The following is a 17,722-nucleotide window of genomic DNA, read 5'->3' on the forward strand; positions in this document are numbered from 1 at the left end:
ATAGTTTTGTTTTGATGTTCTCCAACTTGTTCAGGGGATGCTAGGCCGGCCTGCATTGTATCTATATTCTATTCTTTTTTCATTGTATCCCGAGCTGGTCATGACTTTCGTGAAGCACATAGAATTGGACGGGTTCACCTATTCATTTTCATATATCATATATCATCTTTCGACAACTGACAGCTGGTAGAATGAATGATACTCGGCATTTATCGTGCATGGGAATACAATATCAAATAAAGACACTCGTAAGAAAAACGAAACAACCCCTATTTTTCACTATATCTCCAATAATACAGAGTACAACAAATGCTCACACAAACAAAAGATTTATAGAAAGCACTGGTATAGAAAAAAAGCACATGCACACCTCACCCCTATTTCAAACACTTGCTTACCCACCTTCCACCCTTCCCTTCCTTCTCACCCCAGAGTCGGATTAACCGCCGCATGACGACGGAAATGATTAAAGAAACACAAGACACGAGAAAGAAAGACCACCGAGAACGCGAGCGAAAGCGAAGAGAGAGAGAGACACGCTTCCTCATTCCAACTGCATTCTAGAAATAGTATGTATACAGCTTTCCTATCTTATCAACGGGACATGAAAAGTAATCAAACGGCGGTCAAAAAGATCCGGGGGTCCGGAAGGGGGAGGGTGGTGGGAGGAGGACTTTAGAAACAATGTGGGATTGGGAAATAATTTTTGTGGTCCTTGGTTTTCGTTTCTATTTCCCTAATTTAGGCCTCCTCGGGGTAGAGCTCCTCGCGGAGAGCGACGCCGAGTTCCAGGCGCAGGCTCTCGAGGTTCTCGAGGTATTGCTTGTACTGTTCCTGGGTCTCGACCTTGGCCTTGACACCTGTTCGGAGAAAGAGGGTGAGTTTCTGAGATTATCCAGAGGATAAGGTCTTCATAGACAGTGGAAGGGAGGGACAATCGCACCTTCGAAGATGCGAACAGCGGTAGGGAAGTCGTTGACGCGGCGGGCAGCCTTGAGGGCGGCGGAGAGGACCTCAATGGAAGGGACGAGATCGTAGGCGAAGCAGTTGTTCAGATTCCGCTATGACAGGAAGGTAATGTTAGCCTCGACTGCTATAGCCAAGCTGTGGTATAGATGGGTAGTGATGTTGGGGCCGCCCATCTGCCAATGGCGGGTGGGCTGATTATCAAGGCTTGATCGGGCAGTGGACAAAACGGAAAGGTCGGGATTTCGGTGCGAAAAGAGAAAGCAAGGTAAATCGGACATACCTGGAGCTCGAAAACATCCTGCACACCGTCGAATTCCTTCTCGAATCTGAACATCAAATCACAAAGGGTAAGTGGGAATTCGACCAGTTAAAGGGCGAAAATCGGCATCAGGAGTAAGGTGACTCTCGCTCGGATCCGGGTAAGACAAGAGAAACGACCCCTGCGACCGGGGGAATCGCGTATCTCCCCAGGTCGCTCGCACAAGATCCCAATGGCTCGGTTGTGGAGAAGTTCATACCTAGCAGAGAATTCCTCGTACGTCTCGTCCTCGTGGCCGGAGCGACGCTGGGTGGTGGTGCTGAAGCTGGGACGGTTGATAGCGAGAGCGATCGGGGCCTGCACGCGGGACCGGGGCAATTGAGGAGTTCTGATGAAGCCGGAAGGGCGCACGGCGCGGGTGGCGATACGGAAGAGGGAAATCGACGACATGGCGAGAGGTGGGTTGTGAGATGGGAGGGGGTGGAGGAGGTGGGAATTGACTGGACGTGATGGGAGGACGGGAACGAGGTGTTGACGAAGTCGAAGTCCGGCTGCGCTAGGTTTTTGCGGGTGGTGTGAGGTTGTCGCTGCCTCAGGCTGCGATAGCCGTCATCGAGGGCGCCTCAGGCTGCAGCGGCTCCCGTGCCCGCCCGAGGCTCGGTGCCTGAGGCCACACCAGCGCCATGATTTCTATTTCTCCGCTGTGATTGGTCCATGCACAGTCAGATAACCTTGTGGATCTGATTGGCTGTGGAGTATTGCCTCAGGCATCTACGCAGTATAGGTGCCCGGATAAATGGTGCTGCCATATTCGCAAGTCCAGTAGGAATTATGGTCATCATGACATGACTGTTCTTGTGTTTATGGGCGCAGTTGCTAAATCATGTTCTTGGCTCCCTGGATAAAGAATGAATGCTTTATTCTCTTACTCAGGTCCCGATCAGAAACCTGCGTTTCCATATATATAATATCACTCGATTCTCATCATGCAATATGTGCATATGCCCCCTCAACTCATTTCCCAACCTGACGAAATAAAATATTTTTGCATGTTCTCAGTTTCAGATTAAATGATGTTTTTGTAACAGGAGGCGAAAACCCAACTGTCTGGTTTGTGGTGGCTACCACGGTCTCAAGTAGGCAGTAAGCCATGAAGCCTACATGGCAGACACTATTGGATTTATTAGGAAGAGGTAGGTCCTACTTTTTCCACCCTCCAACATACAATAGAGCTGATGAAAGACTGCTACACAGGCTAAATTGCAGGCTTCTACAAGAGTATCATCGAGCAGCGCCGATAAAAATGATGAAGAAACATGACCTCAACTGTAATTTCTTTCTCCAGATACCAGGCTGTAACAAGATGCTGACGAGTGGCTGTCTCAAATTGTCTTGCTGCAAGCCCATAGCAAGGGTCTCGTTCTTGTTTGGTCTAGATGCGAAGTGATGTATGAGTCTGGTCTGTGCGCCGTGCAAGGCTGTTCTGAGATGCCGAGGTCAGCATCCGGCACTGAAGGATTCTATAGGAATTGAGTTCTGCATTCTACGGTACGTTTCTCATTGATTGACACGGATTGACATTGATTGAAGTCAAAACGTTAACTGTTATATTTTGATCTATATGGAAGACTCAAAATTGAGGCCACCTCCAGTTTCAGACGACTGTTGAACCGTCAACTACCTGATTGGGAAACATATACTCCAGACGAGGTAATTGCATGTTTCACAAGAGCGATGAATGTCAGTCAATTGATCATCAGGTCCACATGGTCCTTATAATGACCTCAGATAGCCCTGCGACATATTAAGCCCCATGCTGGGAAGTCTATCCTAGAGATCCTGTGCCAGTCGGAACAATGCTGTATCATCTCTCAGGTCGGACAAGCCTCGCGTCGAGGGCATTGTCATGATTGTGCTACCAGGCAATCGGATTGAATTCCGTCGATTGATCGATGACCGCACAATGGCTTCCGCAAGGCTCTGCCAGACTCCGGAGACCAAGTCCTTCATGCGTAGGGAACCTGGGGTTCGGATTAGTGATCGTCCCAGGGTCCATAAATATCCGAAAAATTCGACGTTCCTGGAATTGGGGGGGGTAATCCGCCCGTGCCAGGATATTATTGGCAAGTGAGATGACAGGTTGAAATTAAACCCCATCGTGGCAGATTAACATGGAATTGCGCATGTGAAAGCCAAAATTGAGTGGTCAGCCTGCGACAAATGGCTGGATGGAACCACGGGAGCGATGGGGCTTGAGGATGAGGGGAGCTGTGTAACTGCGCCAGGGCATGAAGTATAGCTCCCTTTCCCACTCCGAATACCCTGGACGGAGGCACAGAAGAAGATGGCGCTGCAAACAATGGATGAAAGCGATTCTGTCTGCCTGAACGCAGAGCGGATCGGCGGGCCCCTTTTAAGCCGGCCGAGGCACTAGACCGCTTTGGGGGCCGCAGCGGACGCGCCGGAGGAACCAAAAAAGAGACGCGGATCGACGGTTCTCCTTGCGAACTCTCGCTCTCTCCACTGTCTCTCTTCCTTTTCTTTTCTTCTCTGCCCCAGCCGACTTTGCTCTCCTCAACCGTTTCCTTTCTCTCCCCTCTCTTCTCTTCTCTTCTCTTCCGCAGTCGGTCCTTCGCTTCTTGTCGTTCCTTCCACTGTTTAGACCTTTTCCGGCTTTACCCTTGTCGGCCTTGTCAGCAAATTCCTCCCCGAAGAAAAAAAAGGGAAGGGAAAAACAAGAGAGAAAAAATTGGCAACTCGCCCAGGTCTCGCTTTTTTCTCAACGAGGACAGCGCAGCGCTATCGCAAAACACTCAAGTTCTTCAGAATCATCGCTTGATTCTGACAATTCATCATGGCGGCTGAATTGTTGCAAAACGTGTCCCTCCCGACAATCGATCGGCCGTTCGGCATCCACCTATGGCCGATTTTTAACAAGGCCTTCGAGTATGTTGTGGGCTATCCTGCCGAAGAATTCAAGTTCGTGGAGGGCCAAACCCCTCTGTCGGACATCCGCTCCACCGCTGCGATGCTCGTCACCTACTACGTGGTCATCTTCGGTGGTCGCGCCGTCATGAAGAACTTCTCGGCGCTCAAGCTCAACACGTTGTTCATGATCCACAACTTCTACCTGACTGCGATCAGCGCAACTCTGCTGGCGCTCTTTATTGAGCAGCTGCTGCCGACTCTCTGGAACCATGGTGTCTTCTTCTCGATTTGCGATCACCGGGGTGGATGGACTCAACCCCTCATCGTCTTGTACTATGTGAGTGCGCCAAACGCTTCCGGAAATATTGACAGGCTTGCTAATCCAACCGTCCTGATAGCTGAACTACCTGACCAAATACCTCGAATTCATCGACACCGTTTTCCTCTTCCTCAAGAAGAAGCCGTTGACTTTCCTCCACACCTACCACCACGGTGCCACCGCTCTCCTGTGCTATACCCAGCTGATCGGTCTGACTGCCGTGTCATGGGTCCCTATCACCATCAACTTGCTTGTTCACGTCGTCATGTACTGGTACTACTTCCAAAGCGCTCGTGGCATTCGCATCTGGTGGAAGGAGTGGATCACCCGTCTTCAGATCATCCAGTTCGTCATTGATGTTGGTAAGTACAGTAAATGAGTCGATCGCGGAGAGGGAAACAAGGCTAATACGACCGACAGGCTTCATTTACTTCGCGTCCTACACCTACTTCTCCTCCACCTACTTCCCCTGGGCACCCAACATGGGCATGTGTGCCGGAGAGGAGTTCGCCGCTTTCGCCGGAATTGGCATTATCACCTCATACCTCTTCCTGTTCATCTCCTTCTACATCGCCACCTACAACAAGACCCCCAAGGGCACTCGTCCCCGCAGCAACACTGGCAGACAGGCTGTCATCGACATGGCCAAGTTCCAGGTGCCTCCCACCAACGGCAACGGAAAGACCCCCAACGGAAACGCCAAGTCGAACGGCAACGCCTCGTCTACTGGCCGGTCCAATGGTCCTGTCACCCGTTCCCGCAAGGCTTAAGTGCGAACTTGAATGCTTTGGGATGTGGATTTGGGCTTGTTCATAGAACACCGTTTGGAATTGACATGTCGCAAACGATTCATCCGCGAAGAGCGCGGCTGAATTCGACATATTCACACCATCGTCAAATACACCCGAAGTTGACGTTTTGGAAGCTCGCCCGTGCTGTATGGCACGGGTGACGAGATTCTTGATTATCATTTTCAGCCTTTTTAATATGGGGTTCCAGCATTTTATTATCATTGTTTAATGAATGACCATCATGATATTGGTCGTCCTTCATCGCGACCAATTTTAGGGCATTTCTCAGGTGCAGCATTGGGACGGCTTTGCCGGTTTTCTAAAGTTTACGTGAGTGAAAGGTTTTCTTCTGCCTGGACCGGTCAAGGGTGGTTGCCATTGACTGTTTCAGTCTGTATTCTACATTTATACTTTCTTGCTTTGGTTCTGCTGATGGCAGTTCCTTTTCTTTTTTGATTCTTGTTTTAGTGAAATATTCATAGATGCCCCTGTAATGTAATCATGGCTACGTTATGCTGAACCTATACATTACTGTATATAAAATCAAACATTGCATTGTATTGATCAGATTTATTGTACTCTTATCCTATTCATCAGCTATCACCTGGATACCGCTCGCATATTTCATGTTTGCGGGATAGACAAAGTCACAGGACTGTAGACAACGCCATGCTTGCAATTGGTCTTGAACCAGTCGGAGACACTTCTAACCTGTTTACTCTAACTTTGGTGGCGATGAGGACCTTTTGGCCCATCTAATAGAAACACGGTAGTGATGCGGAGGATTCGCGCTCACAGAACGAATCATGCTGCCTTGGTTGAATATCAGAAGGATTGCTAAAGGGAGAAAGAGGTCAGTGTTGTTGCACACGAATGGCCATCCATGGAAACGTAGGCAAATGGCGATGCTTGGTAGTGTAGCTTACACCTTAGGCATCTAGAACGCCTGGGGACCATGCTAAGTTGAACCATGGCCTGTTACACTGCCTATGCAGTATCGGTGCCCATGATCAGTTGAAGTAATAAACCTGCATCCTCAAGAACCTACCTAGGTTCGAGGAACATTCTTGATATCACCCAGAACAGAATGACGTCGTACTAGTACCATAGAGAGCGATAATAGACACAGACCTTCTACCTACGCCTGATGATAGCCCACTGTTGCCAAGATGAACAATTGCAATGTCAATTGCATACAGTAGCATTGACACTCAGTCTGTTGATTGGTTTAGTGACCGGCAAGTGCAAAAATATTTCTGCTGAAGAAGGAATCACCAATGTATAATTGCATTAAATGCGAACAATAACCAGCCCTCTGTCTGAGTTAGAGAATGTCTATCCTAGCTAGGCTTAAAGCATTCAAAAAGGAAAAGGCGAGATGAGAGTCAACCTCATTCTTCCAAGCCGAAACACTTCACCATTCCCTACAGAATGGCCTGTACATACTCAGCTAACCAACCCAGAATGTCGAAGCCACTCCTGGCGATCGTTTATCGTCGCACAGAAAAAGCATGTCTTACATACCTACTACATTCTGCGGAGCTCTCTCACATAGATAACCGATCACGATGATCATGGAGGAAATCCCACTCGCGGAATAAAAAGGAGATGCTCTAGATAGACTTACATGGAAAAAACGAGAAGAAAGAGAGTTGGCGTTGCATTATACCCGAATAACAGCGCCCTGGCAGGCTCTTCTGAAGTCGCTGACGGCTGTTGGGTTGCTTTATACCTAGAAATAAAGCTCAATTGAAGCTACAACGAAGCGACAGAAGCTATACAGAAGTTCAAAAAGAATCCTGAAAGTGCACTAATTATACAAATCAACCGACCGATGAGGTCGCGTGCTCTATACTCTACATTCTACTGGTATCTACTATGGACAATGAATATCGCGCTGCCTCGACTCTTACAGATTATTAGAAATCCGTTTGAGTAGTTGTGTCGCGAGCAGTGCAGCCATGTTGACTCGGTCGCTCCTCATGCGATGGGTAGATTTACGGGCGGCACGGCCTGCTGTCATTGAGATCATAGCATCATGCCTTTCGAAGGACCGACCGTGGTGATATGTGCTCAATATAGGTCTATTCAATCACATTGTTGTCACACGGGGGAACAAGTTCTAGGAACGAAGAGTATCCATCCAAGTACCCACGAGGTAGGGTTTACATTGCGAACATACGACAGCAGTACAAACACCGAGACATCACCTCTTTATACCATCTCTGTTCCTGGATAATCCAATCCCCTGAAGCATAAATACATAACTAATCAACATATGCATATCCACCTACCTACCCTTCTGCATAAGAACCGTTACACTAACACCAACTGCCTAGCTCCCCAAGCCACCGGAGACCGGACATCGAAAGCCAGAATCATTCGATCATTCGATCTCATTGCCATATTGACCTAACGTCCCTCGGAAGCATCAATGGCATGATGTCAAGGTGCTATAAAAAGACCGACCGAGTAGTAGTCCTCGGGGCGGAGACCTGCCTAGTGCTTCCGGAGTAGGTTGTTATGGGGCGTGGGATCCCACAACGGAGCATTCGCTTTACGGCATATGTAGCTAGTTTTATTGGGCGTGCTTTTACGCAGTACAGCCGAGTACGCATATGGCGAGAGAAAGAGGACAGGCTGGTTTTATTCTTTTGTTCGGTACGGAGTCTGAATGTCGCAGTACTTGGTAAACAGCGTTACCATCTAGTGGATATATATCTAGCACCAATACGGATACGTCACGGAGATACCTTTCTACCTCTAGCTTACGGTAAGTAGAAAACTGGAACTGGAAACTGGAGACTGGAGACGGACAGACGGCCCCAGCATGCGCTGGTGCTCGAACTATTGAGTCGAGAAAAATCTGAACACGTCGTTATCCAGGTTCTGCACTTTCCGTTTGCCACATTCAATCCTCGAACGGGGATTGGCCTGCGCAGTACGAGAATAGGTAATAAACAGGGAGCTATAGGTAGGCCAAAAGGGTCAGGTGAAACCTTTGACTTGGATCTCCACTTAGCATTTGGGATTGGGACACTTTTCTTTTAGCTACGCTGGATCCGTAATGGGAGCGGGTATCTGCGGTGATGACCCTCCGAAAGAAACAAAAAAAAAAAGAGGAAATCAGAGACCCTCTCCCCAACCCCATCCCCAACGAGAAAAAATTCTCCGTAGCGCGAAGATTAAAAGCCAGCAACAAAACTAGAAAAACCAACTTCCCAATTCCCACTCCTCAGTGGATACGCTGTCCAACTCCTCCTAAAGCCGATATGACATTCCTGCCTTCTGTCTTCTCGGACGGGACGACGTTGAACGACTCCACCGGCGCCGAAGATCACTGGCTATTGTTTCCAAGGTACATTAGGGGGTACGCAGTAGTGTAGTGGTTACTGCATTCGGGGGGATACGTTTCTTCACTTGACTTTGATTTTCCCAATTATTCGTTGATCGGGATCGACTTACGTATACTGCTCTGTAGGTACTGCGTAGGTTAGGAGTAAGTTTCTGCTCGTTGATCCCGGATTATTGGCCTCAATGCAATCCAACCTGCTAGTTGCTAGTTGCTAGTGCTACGGAAAAGAAAAGTCGGTCTGGCAAAGTGACGGAGATGGAGAAGGCCAGGTAACTAGTCATGCCGGTACCTACATTAGTTTCTTCCTGACTTACTGAGTACGGAGTAGTTACTCGTCCACTTTTCCAGGGGATGAAAAATTTGCAGGGAAGAAATACTACGGTAGCGTAACGGCTCGGGGTTCGGCGCCGTGAAGAATCCAACTCTCTAGTATTCCTAGCACTATTAGCTAAGGTAGTGATATTCACCAAGGCACGGCCGGGGATGAGGAAGGGGGATTTACTCGGCCGACCCGTTATGGATACACGGAGGCCCCATAATCATATCCTCGACCCAATTCAACCTAGGAGAAAAAAACCCAATGAAAAAAAAAAAAAAAAAAAAAAAAAAAAAAAAAAAAAAAAAAAAAAAAAAATAGAATCCTTTCGGGTATCTGGAATCTGTCCCTGGCATGTTGATCTGTCAGGTGTCATCGAGATGAGAGACATTCCCGATCGCTGCGAATGCCAGCGCCTGTCTCCTTGGAATGGAGGGGTAATAGAAGAAGGTTAACCCTGGATATGTAGGACGATAGTCCTACATAGTACACGAAGACTCGTGTCGGTTTATAGGGAGGTCGAGAATGTCATGTCTATCAGCGCTGAATCTACCAACACTACTCCTAGTTATCCAGGACAAATGCAGAACAGATGGTCTGCAGGTCTGGCATGAAGGCCGGGAATGTCAATCCGGCAGTCCTCCGAGCATCCGTCCGACTAAGAGAAGTTGACCAGGGGAAAACCTGATTTAATCCCTGCCGGCCATTGGCGCGGCGGATGCATCTTGATTATTGACTGGATTGACCACTTTTTCTGACATTCGATCGCTTATCCCTTTTTACAGAGTAGGATTAGCATTACGGGACTATCCACCTCCATATTCAAGACTCCGGCCGGAGTAAATCATGCCATGCCATAACCATTGAAATAACAAAAAACACGGAGAGAGGATAATACATACAAGCTTGGCATCCCCTGAGTTCGTTTGCTCCGTGGACCTGTCACCCTGTCATGTCCATCCGTCCATTTCGATTCGCTTCCCCTCTCTCCGTGGCGCTCTCCTGCATACGTAGTGCAGATGCCGCCGTCACAGCTCCGCGTAGTTGGGCGCTGGATATTCTGCCGGGGTGCATGGTTTGCCACTGTTTGCTTGCTCTTGCATTATGCATTTGATGTAAGTACATGTACATGTACACATCTGTATCCATGATGTATGCTTAGGCCACTGGGTAAACACTACCCGGACGCTGGATGATGTACTCTGCATGTAGAATGTATTAAGGAAATAGTCGATGTGAATACAAGGAGAACTAGTACTGATGATTGACTCCATTTTTAGACTTGCTTATTCCGGCCGACGATACTGACTCGTCGTATCAGGTTATCCTACTTCCTACTGCAGCGCTCGGACATGATCGGGCTAAAGTGACTCCCTCTAATGTTTCTGCCATAACTCGCTATCAGCGTGATGTTCAATCAATAGACAGATAGGTAAGTAGGTAGTAGGTACTCCCCAGTCAAAGTCAAATCAATAATTCCACCACGGACATAGTTCGGTGCCCTGCCAACCTGCCGGATTCAGAAATATATATCGAATCTATCATCTCGGGTCCGTTGATCAGGTTGAATGAGGTATTATTGGCGGAAGATATCCATCCTGGGCATATACTACGAACGAACCCCTGGATAATCATCAACTAAAAGGTTATGTCGAAGGATCGCAGATCGACAATGTTGAAACCTGAAACGTCAAGGCAGGAAATGAGGGGGAATGATGGAGATAGGATGATGAGCAATGAAGGACCAACATGAGGGGAAACGGGAATCCTCCTCATGGCCGTCGTCATGGACCGAACAAAGCATGCAGTGAGATACAAGGATGCGACGCGTCGGTGGCAAAGAGAAGGGGCCAAATATACAGCGTGTTTAGGTTCGGCCGTGGATGAAGTCTGCAGTCAAGGAGGGGAGAAAAAGAGGGGGTATTGCAGGAGACCGATAACTACGTAGTTAGTTAGTAGGACTCCGTTGAAGGGAGAGAGGACATCCTCCGAACTTTTAGGTAAAGCAAAGTCTGGCTGGGAAAGTCAAATCCGTTCTAGTCATGCATACATGCATCCCGTCCAGAGATACTTTGTCCACGTATACTCCGTACGACGGAATGCATTTAGAGGCCGAAGCTACGTTTCAAGTCCACCCTGTTCGCCTGGACCATCTGGGGAAGTTCAAGGCAAGGGAAAAAGGCAAACCACGACGGAGTGACCAGCCTCTGGAGCGGTTGCGACTGGTCCGACGTGGACGCCACGATGTCGCGTTGCAGGTGATACATTGCATGGAAGCTAAGCACGGACGGGGGACAGAGCGTATCACATTGCGTTATCGGCAGGCTGGCAACGTAGTGGACGCAGTAGGGCTATATTTAACACGGTGGACAAAGTTAAAACGGCATATCGTCCGTACGTGGATGTGGATGTGGGATTGTGCAGCAGTGCAGAGGGACGAATATCGCAGGCTGGTCGGCAATCGACCAATTGGAAAAGAAGACCCCGAATGCGCTGGGTAGATGCACCTGCACCATGCACTGTACGGATGGGAGCACGCATAGTTTGCCAGCCAGCTCGAGTCGACGCCGCATGGTGAAGACGCACTCGCACCTGCATCCAACGCAGACCAAGCACTTGCGCTCGACCAGCCACATGTCCTCGATAAGTTCCGGATTCGTGAGCGCCGAGCAGACCGGCCCCCTCTCAAGCGAGGGATGGAGGAAAAAAAAAAAATTCGATCATCGTACAGAGTACATGATGCATGGACGCAGGCGACGCCCAAAACAGCAAGCTCGTCGAGCGATCCCCTGGCCCATGCAGGTCGGGGTTGTTTCACACTGCAACCGGCGCGTTCCTGCAGCATCGTCGGGCCCTTCAACGGGCGAACCGGCCTTTGCTGAGCGGACATCGTCAGAGTTTAACTTTTGCGCATGCCCTCGCGCGCCGATGTCATTGCTTCACGGTGGAAGTTAAAGTGGTCCGGTCCTATCGCCAGCCTCCGGGGGTCTTACGAGAGATTAACTTGGCTAGCGGGATCGAGAGTGGCCAATTTGCTCATGACGCATCTGTGCTCGTTGACTCGATGGGATCATCTCCGATCGGAGTGTCTAGAGAGAGACGAGGACCCAAGAACCCCTACCAAACAAACAAACAAATAAATAAACGGCGGAATCGGGCGCAACGAGGGAAAATGAGGTCAACAGCAACACAGCCCCTACCCCTATCCCTGGGGGGAGAAAATAGCAACGCCAACCCACCAGACCAGGAACAAATGAAACTGAAACCGCCCATTCGGATATTCCACCCGAGCCAGTGTGGGGGACAATCCGGATTCACCAACCAGCGTGGATACTCTGATCAGTGATGATATTATTCTGGCTCAGGTACCCGGCGATAGTCAGGTACGAGGATCCGGATTGGGGGCTGCAAGGAGGCTGCAGGGGATGGGTTTCCGTATTCTCTAGGACGTACGGAGGATTCCATCGTACGTGAAAAAGGGATGTAAAATCATGTCTTTCCCTCAAACTGCGGATGAACTCCAGACGGGAAGATAGTTCGCTTGGATGGGGGATGGCGTGTTTGAGTTAGACTTGCTCCACCGTTTTGGAGCAGCGGCGGCCATCTTGGCGACGCTGCGAGGTCATTTTGATTATTTTAATCTATTAGAATTTTCAGTCAAGTAATACTGCGTAATGGTATGGATGAGACTCAGAGGATTTGAGGAAATTCGCATCGAGCATCAGTCTGTGGACGGGAGAAGTAGAGGGTCGGATGGAGAACTGAATAGGAAGGACACAAACACAGCCTTGCGAGGGAAAAAAAAGGAAAGAAAAAAAAATCAAATAAAATAAAAGGAAAAAAAATGAGAAACACCAAAAAGAAAAAAAAAAAAGATCGGATCCACCGGTGGAGTCGCAGCTTAACGCTCCGTTCGTCCCGTCGGATTCTCGGTCGCTTGTCGGGATCGCCTGGGATTTGTGGCAATCATTATTACGCAGAGAAAATGAGAACGCCCAAGGAGAGAATTGGCAATTATCCATACAATATACAATATATACAATACTGCGGAGAGATGCTCATTCGGACCAGGAATACTACGTAGAGCTATTCTGGGAGTCATCCACATGGCCCCAACAATTCGTCTTCCTACTCCGGAGTCGTATGGAGGAAAACACCAGTTAGAGTGTATCGTGACGATCGATACGCTTCCCCTGGATACTCTGCCTTCCTATACTCCAACACTTCATACCAGGAGAAGAATGCACTGACCGCGACTTGATACGTCACTTCCCGAGTCCACCTGTGTAGTCAGATAGTATTACTCTGTACACCTACCAGACAACTGCTCAATCCATGCAAGGGTGACTCTGTAAGGACTGATAAATCAATACTCGTAAAACAGTAAAACAGTAAACTGATACAGTAAAGCACGTGTCCCTGACACAAAAGTTCCCGGTGGATCGACCCAAGTGGTCCGTCCGTCTCCAGTTGAATGACGCCGATCTTTAGTTTTTCCTCTTCGACTCTTTCATTCCCGTCACTTGTTCATGCCATCTTCCTCCCTGCGCTCCACTTCCTGGCCATGCCAGCCCGTGTGGGCCGCCGAGAATGCTGCTGGGAAAACCGCCTTGCCATTCGATCCCCGCCGAAGCTTGGATCTTCCTATATTACGCTTTCGTTCCTTTCCTACCATATCTGCGTGCCTCTTCTTCTTCCATCCTTCTACCCTTTCGCCCCCCTCTTCCCTGCCCATAGTGCATCGAATTCCCCGGTTCACCTGGGGGCCATCTCATCAGCTTACCTCTCCCATCCAACGCCCGGCTTCCTTTAATTCCCTGCCCTGCTCGTGATTTGCAATTGATTTGTTTGATCGACCTGCCCTGTCTGACATCCTCTGCCCTCTCCCTCCTCTTCCCCCTATTCCTTCTTGGCCCTTAAGCACCGGGTGCTTATTTGAGTGGTCTGTCATGTATCAATCCGCCGATTCTCTTCCGCTCCCCTACATCAAGCAGCAGCCTCTCCCCCGACGATACGAGTCTGACGAGGAGGACATTTCCGAACCAGAGTTGGGTGGTCAGGAAAACGCCTTCTCGCCCGTGGAATCCTACAAGGCTTGCGATTCCGACGCCAGTGCCGACGAGCTCTCGAATGCTGACCCCTCCGAACTGAACATGGACAAGGCCGGCTATCCTTGTCTCTTGTCCCCGTTGTCCACCACCACCACCACCAAGGCCTCTCGCCCCGTGTCGATGGATACCGTCAAGCGCAGCAGCAACACGACCTTCGTGGCCGACTCCTACATCTTCGACCACGATGACGACGTGATCATCGAGCTGCCGTCGCCCGATTCCACCTCGCCCTTACACTCTCCCGTCTTCCTGCAACCTAATGTCTACGTCCCGCCCGAGTCTCCCGCCTTGTCGAGGCGTTCTTCCTCGTCATCCGTGTATTCCGATGACGATGATAATACCGACGTGCTCGTAGCTGAGCAGGTCACCTACGTGGAACCCATCGCCAAACCTAATATAATCCTAATTAGCCCGACCGGACCGTCTCCCACCTCGGAGAATTCGGTGCCCCCTGCGTTGAAGTCAGCTCCCCTTCGACCCAGTGACAGCAGCAGCAAACCCTTCGGGGATGGGGAGGGTGTCTACTCGCTCCAATCCGCCGCCTCGTCGCAACCGTTCCTGGGCAGTTTCAACCGCGAGGCACGGTCGAGGAAGAGCGGACTGCGTCTGAACACCACCGATCTCGAGGGGTCGTACGATATCCCGACGCCGCAGCTGACGCAATCCCCCGAGCCGTCCAGCACGCTCTCGATGCGGGCCCGCTCGATGACATTCTCGCGGCCGAAAACCGCCATCTCCGAGAAGGTGTCCTCGTTCACCCCCACGACGCGGTCTCGTGCGCCCACCGAGTCTCTGCGACGACCCCCGTCGATCCAGAGCATTCGCAGCGCCAACTTTCCTTTCTTCCACGGACGACACCACTCCACTTTCCCCGCTCCCGACAACTCGCACGCTCGACCTTTCTCCTGCTCTCAATCCGCCGCTAGCTCCGAGTATTCGATGTCGCCGCAGAACAGCCGGCCTCCTTCCCGGACCCCTAGTCCGGGGTCCCAGTACTACTCCGGCCCGAACTTTACCCGTCATCGCTCCAGCTCGTCCTACAGCGTGTCCAGCGTGCCGGCCAGCCACAGCAGCCGCAACCCCTTGCCGATCCGGAATTCCATCATGAAGAGCTCGACCGCGTCGAGCGTGTACTCGTCGAGCAGCCTGCGGTCCGAAGTGGACAGCCTTCGCAGCCTGGATCCGAACGACGTGGCCGAAACCGACGGCAAGCGCAAGCTGCAACGCAAGAAGAGCCTGCGACTGTTCAAGGAACCGAAGGTGGACAGCCCGGAGCAAACGACGAAAAGCTTCATGGGATTCCTGCGCGCGAAGAGAAAGTCGACTCTTAAATCGCCTAATGCCTAATCTTATTATCTGACGCTGCTACGAATTTTTTTCGCTTGCAGACTGTCATCGACATGACAGACATGCACCTGTCCAAGCTTTAAGCTTGCACTGTTTTATTATCAATTCCTCCCTCTTTATTATTTTTTCCTTTTCTTTTTTATTTGGTCGTCTTGAGCAATTGGTTTACGGAGTCCAGCGATCTTACGGCGTTCAATCGGATGGGATTCCGGTCATTCCTTTTTTCATTTTTTTTTCTTTCCTACAGACGGTATTATTGTTCCGCTCTGTCGCTCTCCTTTACTCAATTGCATTGAGTCTAATCCCATGGTGGATCCGCCGGGACTTTCTTTTCGTGTATTATATAGACTTGGATACTGGGTACTCTGGCGCGGCCCAGAAAATTGGAAACATGATTCCCTGCCAGCGCGATCGCTGCACACTTGAAAGTTGAACTCCTTTTCCCGTTCACCGTAGGTTCGATTCGATATTACGCGGGATGTCCAGTAGGCTGTTTGGGGTAGACAGAGACGGGAGTGGGAATTCTAATTAATTGGTTCATTTCGATTAATATCCCGCGGTGAACTCCGGATGGAGTTTTGGTGGAGTCGGTTCTTAGGAGAGATGCGATACCGCGTTGGGCGTAGTTCCTGTCGCCGAACAGCTCCGAGATCCACAGACAGGATTATACATGATTCCACCGTGCACAGATCAAGGCATCGTATACCTCGTAAGATCAATAGAATCCCTACAACGATATTGAATATTATAATCAGATGGCGCCATCCATATGCAGTCATCCGTGAGAACCTAAATTCCACATGTTCTGACCTCATATTGAGGCGAATTGAGTTTGACGGTCGATTCCGATTTCCGAGGTGCATTTTCGACAGAGTGACCATATGGTCTAAGTAAGAGACCTTAATTCACCCGGCCCGTGTCTTCCCTGTTTCATCTGGACGGAGTATGGACTACGACTATGACTCTCGTAGGTTCTTCCATCCCGTCTCTAGAACACCCTAACCCTGGCTGACCCGACCCGAACAAACTCTTCTGGAAAGGGAATCAGGCGATGAAACCACCTCCTCCTCCCTGCTCCTCCTACCTTAACGACACGGATGGAGTACCCAGGAAGGGGAAGGAGATGAAACAACCCGATCCAGAGAACGACACGCATAACGATCGAAACGACGCACGGAGCAGACGGAGTCCGTGCGATATCTCCTCCGTGCGGCCTGTGAACCACGGTTCACCTCGTATCTTGACCTGCAGGGAGACGCTGATTTGTCGACGTCCGCGGGCAAGGTTTCGGGTGCCTGATTTTCAGTCCACAAGTCCTTTCTTTTCTTTCCAGTTTCCATTGTTTTCAGGGGAGAGGGGGGAGTGTCGGCGCTCCACTCTTTCCTTGACCCGATCGTGATTCGGATTGCGGATTCCACTGTTCCAGGTTCCATCCGTCTATGGGGTGGTTCAGCTGGACGTGGCGACTGCGGCGTGTCTGAGCTGGACGGGAAATATACTCCGTTATTAACACATTAGTATTACCCACTTGAGTGGTGGCAGGCTGTGTTCTTAGGTGGTTGGGTGCTTCAGTGTCGGAGACTTTCTCCCGTATGAGCGGGTCTCTGACTCGTGTTGATGGGGTGGTTTTTTTTTTTCTGTCAGATTTTTTCTGACTGTGCGTTCGTTTTGAGCCGCATGATTTACTGTCGATTGATGATTTTCGTTTGAGGGTGTTTCAACGACCGTTAACTGTCTTGATGTATTCCAGTTTCGTTGGTGGTTGAAGTAACAGAGTATGTACCGCGCATACATATCTATCCCAAAGCATACCTAAATCAAGAAAACCCAACCATCCTCCTTAAGTCCTCGACATACTTTAATTGAACACCCTTTACGCCGTACGTACAGTACTCCAGATTACAGGAGCCTGCCCACAGAGTGGTACAGACACGGGCTACAAATTAACCACCTGCAGAGGAAACAAAATCCGGATAAGATCGACCCGGAACTGGGATTTAATATCTCGATATTGTCTGTATATTAACGGGTCATTCAGCTTTCCCCTGACAAATAAATTAATCCCTATCAAACTTGGTCGGTGGGACTGAAGTCGGTAGATATGGAAGTCCCGTGCCATACTCCCTAGTGGGTGGGAGATGAAGATGGAGGTGGAGTGTGGGTATTCGGCACGGTACATACATAGCATCCATGGATGTAACGCTAAGTGTACCTGGCGGAGGAGGTCCAGGGGTGAAACTGAAAAGTGAAAGATGAAAGATATTACCTACTCTGCAGGACTCTGCAGCAGGTGTATTGAGACGGTCTAATTTAATCTATCCTATCCT

At 49.8% G+C, this 17,722-nt stretch overlaps 6 protein-coding genes across 6 annotated transcripts; 3 read left to right on the top strand and 3 right to left on the bottom strand.

Moving 5' to 3' along the window:
• Positions 1 to 741: 741 nt before the first annotated feature.
• P170DRAFT_349618 (cytochrome c oxidase subunit VI) lies at positions 742 to 1,678 on the bottom strand (the record flags this gene model as incomplete). The annotated part of the gene is made up of 4 exons (XM_024843751.1): positions 742 to 860; positions 944 to 1,061; positions 1,250 to 1,295; positions 1,488 to 1,678. 4 exons carry the CDS (start codon positions 1,676 to 1,678, stop codon positions 742 to 744), a joined length of 474 nt encoding a protein of 157 aa, XP_024707280.1.
• A 2,404-nt stretch (positions 1,679 to 4,082) lies between these two features.
• P170DRAFT_444080 (elongation of very long chain fatty acids protein) lies at positions 4,083 to 5,245 on the top strand (the record flags this gene model as incomplete). Its single annotated transcript, XM_024850607.1, has 3 exons — positions 4,083 to 4,493; positions 4,555 to 4,837; positions 4,896 to 5,245. The coding sequence occupies 3 exons, from the start codon at positions 4,083 to 4,085 to the stop codon at positions 5,243 to 5,245; spliced, it is 1,044 nt and encodes a 347-aa protein (XP_024707281.1).
• A 3,060-nt stretch (positions 5,246 to 8,305) lies between these two features.
• On the top strand, positions 8,306 to 8,739 carry P170DRAFT_94932 (uncharacterized protein). Its single transcript, XM_024855445.1, has one exon. It carries the CDS (start codon positions 8,356 to 8,358, stop codon positions 8,650 to 8,652), a length of 297 nt encoding a protein of 98 aa, XP_024707282.1. The 5' UTR covers positions 8,306 to 8,355; the 3' UTR covers positions 8,653 to 8,739.
• A 2,455-nt stretch (positions 8,740 to 11,194) lies between these two features.
• P170DRAFT_94947 (uncharacterized protein) lies at positions 11,195 to 12,344 on the bottom strand. The gene is made up of 3 exons (XM_024855446.1): positions 12,177 to 12,344; positions 11,931 to 12,054; positions 11,195 to 11,810 (listed from the first exon to the last, which is right to left on the bottom strand). Exons 2-3 carry the CDS (start codon positions 11,975 to 11,977, stop codon positions 11,252 to 11,254), a joined length of 606 nt encoding a protein of 201 aa, XP_024707283.1. The 5' UTR covers positions 11,978 to 12,054; positions 12,177 to 12,344; the 3' UTR covers positions 11,195 to 11,251.
• A 1,063-nt stretch (positions 12,345 to 13,407) lies between these two features.
• P170DRAFT_94956 (uncharacterized protein) lies at positions 13,408 to 13,779 on the bottom strand. Its single transcript, XM_024855447.1, has one exon. The coding sequence runs from the start codon at positions 13,670 to 13,672 to the stop codon at positions 13,457 to 13,459; it is 216 nt and encodes a 71-aa protein (XP_024707284.1). The 5' UTR covers positions 13,673 to 13,779; the 3' UTR covers positions 13,408 to 13,456.
• On the top strand, positions 13,428 to 15,746 carry P170DRAFT_433880 (uncharacterized protein). Its single transcript, XM_024848596.1, has one exon. It carries the CDS (start codon positions 13,887 to 13,889, stop codon positions 15,393 to 15,395), a length of 1,509 nt encoding a protein of 502 aa, XP_024707285.1. The 5' UTR covers positions 13,428 to 13,886; the 3' UTR covers positions 15,396 to 15,746.
• The last annotated feature ends 1,976 nt before the right edge of the window (positions 15,747 to 17,722 follow it).

Source organism: Aspergillus steynii (genome assembly GCF_002849105.1).
Source record: "Aspergillus steynii IBT 23096 chromosome Unknown P170scaffold_2, whole genome shotgun sequence".
Lineage (NCBI taxonomy): Eukaryota > Fungi > Ascomycota > Eurotiomycetes > Eurotiales > Aspergillaceae > Aspergillus > Aspergillus steynii.

What these genes read in the sequence shown, in the direction of transcription:
- P170DRAFT_433880 (XM_024848596.1), top strand. Translation starts at nt 13,887, where the DNA reads ATGTATCAATCCGCCGATTCTCTTCCGCTCCCCTACATCAAGCAGCAG.
- P170DRAFT_94932 (XM_024855445.1), top strand. Translation starts at nt 8,356, where the DNA reads ATGACCCTCCGAAAGAAACAAAAAAAAAAAGAGGAAATCAGAGACCCT.
- P170DRAFT_94947 (XM_024855446.1), bottom strand. Translation starts at nt 11,977, where the DNA reads ATGAGCAAATTGGCCACTCTCGATCCCGCTAGCCAAGTTAATCTCTC. An exon ending in GCTAGCCAAGTTAATCTCTC is followed by an intron (nt 11,811 to 11,930) that starts GTAAGACCCCCG and finishes CGCTCAGCAAAG; the next exon opens with GCCGGTTCGCCCGTTGAAGG.
- P170DRAFT_94956 (XM_024855447.1), bottom strand. Translation starts at nt 13,672, where the DNA reads ATGGGCAGGGAAGAGGGGGGCGAAAGGGTAGAAGGATGGAAGAAGAAG.